We start from the raw sequence: 4,953 nt of genomic DNA, 5'->3' as shown, positions 1-4,953 counted from the left end.
ACATCTCCTTATTGCGACCTTTTTTAGCTTTTTCATCCCGCTTACGAACTGTCGCATGTTCCTGATTCTCCATTTCTCTTTATTCTAAGACAGTTATGATTTCCTGATCAGACATTATTCCATAAGACACTTTGAAGCCTTTCTTGAACCCTTTGGCTCATGTATATTCGTAGATACTGTGAAATGATACTGATCCACGTGATGTTGTAGCTGTTAAGGTTGATGGTGCATCCTTGTTGATAATTATTGGATCGCTGATATTCAACTGTTGTTCCATAATTAAAATATTTAGATGTTTTGATGGATCTGATTCCTTTAAGTGTTGAAACCAGTTTTTTAGTTTCTTGGATGATGTTAGAAGAAACTGGCGACTGCACTTCAACGCTTTGGTCAAAATCAAAAGAGCTCACGTTCGATATTGTGGTGTACCAATAAAAACACACGAGCGGTTTACTTAACTAGTTACTGCTTTATTTGAACGATGAGAATAGACTGAGCTAATTGGGAAACGGGATGCTTTATTTATACTCTCTCATACTGGTGCCGTTCTCTCTCGATTATGCCATTTTACTCTTCGTCGCCTCGGTCGGTCTCGCTGGTTGCTGTGTTATATATAAGACAATACACTGCAACTACTCCCTCTCCTAGTTCCGAGGCGGTTTCACCACTCGATTGTATCTCGTAACATAGGTACCATCCGGTTGATGATGACCAACGCTTGACGGAACCGGAAAGGCTTCAGATGATGGTTCTTCTTCCGGCAGGCTCTCCATTGGATCTTCGTAGATTGAGTCATCAATCGGCTCAGGACCAGGGGTGGCTCCGTCAGCTTCGTTACCATCAAAATCGTCGTAGGGGTACTTCATTATTTGGTGGCTGCGACGTTTGACAGTTCCCATCTCTTGAGTGTGGCATTCGTAGAGCACAGAGCCTAGCCTAGCCACGATGCGACCACGAATCCAGGACTTCTTGTTGGGTTGGCGGTAGTCCCGGACGTAGACCGTTTCGTTGATGTTGAAGCTGACATCCTTCTTGGTTCGGTTTTGGTATTCGACAGTTTCTTTCTGCCGGATTGTAGACCTGGACTTCAAGTTGTCGAATCTGATACGCATTTCCCTTCCAAACATTCGCTTGAAAGGACTTTCCCCCGTCGACGTGTGTGTTGTGGCTCGGTACATCTCCAGGAATGAATGTAGTTGGACACCTATCGACTTCTTTGCAAACGAGGGGTCACTCGCCAGCTTCTTCAGTGCCGCCTTGACCGTCTTGACCGCGTTCTCGGCTGCTCCATTCGAACACGGACTATACGGTGCTGTCGTCAGGTGCTTGATGCCACGGGAAGAACAGAATGCCTGGAATTCTTCCGATGTAAAGGCAGTGCCGTTATCTGACACCAGAGTGCTGATCAGACCGAATCGGGAAATATATTCGGCCAACTTTTCCGACGTCTCCTTGGAAGTTAATGTTCGAACGGGGTAAACTTCCAACCACTTGCTGTAGCTATCCACCAGGACTAGAAAATCGGCACCTTGGAACGAAAAGTGATCGACATGAACTCGATCACCCGGGGCAGATGTCAACCGCCACGGTGAAATTGGATCACTCCTCTCCGGCCGCAGTTGGAGACAAAATTCGCATTTCTTCCCGATGTCCTCGATTTCCTTGTCTAATGATGGCCACCAGAAATATGACCGTGCTAGGGACTTCATCTTGACGATCCCCATGTGTACGACGTGGAGTTCATTCAGCAACGGTTTCCGGAGCTTCGCCGGGATGACGATGCGGAAACCCCAGAGAAGGACGCCTTCCTCCACGCTTAGTTCGTCTCGTCGCTGGAACAGCTTTTTGATTTCGCCGTCCTCAAGGTTTTGAGGCCAGCCCGATTTCAGATACTCCACGACTCGACTAATGACCTTGTCCCTTCGGCTTTCGATTATGATCTGCTTCCGCTCCACCAATGAGCGGGTTTCGACTTCGATGAAGTTGAGAAAACTGATGGCTTCTTCCTCGTCTACCTTCTCGTCTTGGTTACCTGTGCATGGAAATCGAGAAAGAAAATCTGCTACGACGTTGGATGTACCTTTGATGTGTTGGATCTCGAAATCGAAGTTGGACAGATAGACTGCCCATCTCTGCAAACGCCCTGCTGCGGTTTCCGGTATGCCTTTTTCCGAAAACAGACCGGTCAGTGGTTTGTGATCTGTCATCAGGATGAAACGACGCCCAGAGAGATAGCTGCTGAATCTCTGGACACCGTAGTAAATTGCCAGCGCCTCCCGATCGATGACCGAATAGTTGGACTCGTGCTTCTTAAAAACTCGGGAAGCAAAAGAAACCGGTCGCTCCTTGCCGTCTGGGAAGACGTGTACGATCACTGCTCCAATGCCTTCCTTCGATGCATCACTGTAGAGTTTAATCGGCAGATTACGGTCATAATGGGCCAGGACCGTGTCATCCGCCAATAGCTGTTTCGCCGCTTTGAACGCCTCCTGGCACTCCTTGGACCAACGGAACTTCACCTCTTCTTGCAGCAACCGGTACAAAGGCTTCAGATGTTGTGCCAAACTGGGACAAAACTTGGCATAATAGTTGACCAGTCCCACAAAGGCACGAACCTCCTTGTCGTCTTTTGGAACTCCCAACTGGATTATTGATTTCACTTTTTCAAGATCTTTATGTAGACCATCACTGTCGATGTAATGTCCAAGATAACTCACACCACTTTTGAAAAACTCGCACTTGGTCTTATTAAGCACAAAACCTGTTTCTTTCAACTTACTAAGCACTTGTTCCAGGTTCTCCAAATGTTCTTTCACTGTTCGTCCAGTTACCAGCACGTCATCCAGGTAAATTATCGTTCCTCGACAACCTTGCAGGACTCGTTCTAGGGTAGCTTGGAACACTGCACACGCCGTTTTGGTCCCAAACGGCAATCGATTCACGTAGTACACACCACGATGAGTACTCCACGCCAACAGATGCCTTGCTTCTTCATCCACTTCCAGTTGGTTGTAGGCATTCTTCAGGTCCAGCTTGGAAAAATGCTTACCACCTTGTAGCGCTGCGAAAATGTCATCAATTATCGGGAAAGGGTGGTGGTCGTCCTTCAACCACGGGTTAACGGTCAGCCGGTAGTCTGCACACAAACGTATCGATGAATCCTTCTTCAAAACTGGGACGAGGGGGGTGCCCCATTCCGCTTCGGTTGATGGCACCTTGGAGATAATGCCGATGTTCTCCAATCGATCCAGTTCGTCTTCGACCTTTTCCTTGAAAGCCAACGGTACCCTGCGCGGCTTGAAAAACTTGGGGACAGCTTCATCCTTCAATGGTAGGTGAACTTTGCCGTATCGATAACAGCCTAATTCACCCTCGAAAACTTCTTGGTACTTGGTCAGCAGCACATTCAACGGAGCTTTAAACTCTTTCATGCTCTCCGTCAAATGGCAAAAATTGATCCTCAGTCCCCAACGCTGCATCGTCTGACGCCCCAGCAGTGGTTGCCGGTCACCCTCGAAGACGAAAATTTCCTCCTTGGACTTATGGCCTTCGAATTGCATCTCCACCACGAACTTTCCTGTTGCTTGGAAACAGGACCCGTTGTAACAGACGAACTGCTCCTTTCCGCCAGTCTCAAGATGCACTGATTTGAAAAATCGACTGTACAGCGCATTTGAGATGGCATTAACCGGACTCCCAGTGTCCAGTTCGAACTCGACCAAATGTCCGCCCACACGGACAGGAATAACCACAGGAGGGGGCGCGTCCAATTTATTCAACGCCAAATGGTGCACTTTCGGTTTCCGGTCTTCTTTCGTCGCATCTTTCCTATTCGGGCAAACTTTGGCTAGATGCCCCTTCTTGTCGCACACCTTACATACATAGGACTTGTACTGGCACTTTCGGAAATTATGGTCCCCCTTTCCGCACGCATAACAACGGAAATTGGGACTCGCCGGTTTCTTCAGCTTGTTTCCTTGGTCTGATTGGAATTTGTTAACCTCCAAGGACTCACGCTGGCGCAACGTTGACTCCTTTTTCATCGCCACCTTAACCAGGGCTTCCAAATTTGAGTCAGGATCCTCCTCGCACACTCGTTCATATACTGGGCCACGCTTCAGACCCACCACGAAAATGTTTTTGAGAAAGACCGGAAGGTCGTTCCCAAACTCGCAGTCAGCGGCCAACTTCTTGAGACGCGTTGACCACTCTATCACCGTTTCGCCGTCGCCTTGACGCGCTTCGATGAATCTCGTCCGCTCGTGGAAAGTCACCAACGTTGGGGTAAATCGTTGGCGCATCAACGAACAAAGTTCGTCGAACTGCTTTGTTTCCGGCTTGTCCGGAAAACACAGGTTCCGAATCGTCTGGTAAACCTCCATCGACACAGCTGTGAGCAAAAATGCCGAGCGGCGCTCGTCTGCTTCCTCCTCGACTCCATAGGCCACGAAGAATCTCCTTAGCCGTTCCTCGTATAGGGACCATGAATCGCCAATATTAAACTCTGGAGGCTTGACGTTCATTTCGAAAATCCCTTTCGTCGCCAATTTGTGGTGTACCAATAAAAACACACGAGCGGTTTACTTAACTAGTTACTGCTTTATTTGAACGATGAGAATAGACTGAGCTAATTGGGAAACGGGATGCTTTATTTATACTCTCTCATACTGGTGCCGTTCTCTCTCGATTATGCCATTTTACTCTTCGTCGCCTCGGTCGGTCTCGCTGGTTGCTGTGTTATATATAAGACAATACACTGCAGATATCAAGAGAATTTTCATGGACCAGGTCGCTTTTTATGAGAATTTAAGCATCAGATTCACTTCCAGCTGAATTTTCAGCAAGACAAGGTAGGTTCAAAGATATTACATCGATATTTTCGAACTGAAGTCCCTGTTAATTTGACTCATTTTGGTTTATCGTTCTAGACAACTGGGTTTGATTGTTGAAATC

General features: G+C 47.6%; 1 protein-coding gene across 1 annotated transcript; it reads right to left on the bottom strand.

Annotated features, from left to right (window-relative positions):
• Positions 1-644: 644 nt before the first annotated feature.
• On the bottom strand, positions 645-4,523 carry LOC129752859 (uncharacterized protein K02A2.6-like). Its single transcript, XM_055748646.1, has one exon. It carries the CDS (start codon positions 4,521-4,523, stop codon positions 645-647), a length of 3,879 nt encoding a protein of 1,292 aa, XP_055604621.1.
• Positions 4,524-4,953: the final 430 nt, after the last annotated feature.

Source organism: Uranotaenia lowii, chromosome 3 (assembly GCF_029784155.1).
Source record: "Uranotaenia lowii strain MFRU-FL chromosome 3, ASM2978415v1, whole genome shotgun sequence".
Classification (NCBI taxonomy): Eukaryota; Metazoa; Arthropoda; class Insecta; order Diptera; family Culicidae; genus Uranotaenia; species Uranotaenia lowii.
This window is presented reverse-complemented; position numbering and strand designations above follow the sequence as displayed.

Excerpts from the sequence above, each read along its gene's own strand:
- LOC129752859 (XM_055748646.1), bottom strand. The coding sequence starts at position 4,523 with ATGAACGTCAAGCCTCCAGAGTTTAATATTGGCGATTCATGGTCCCTA.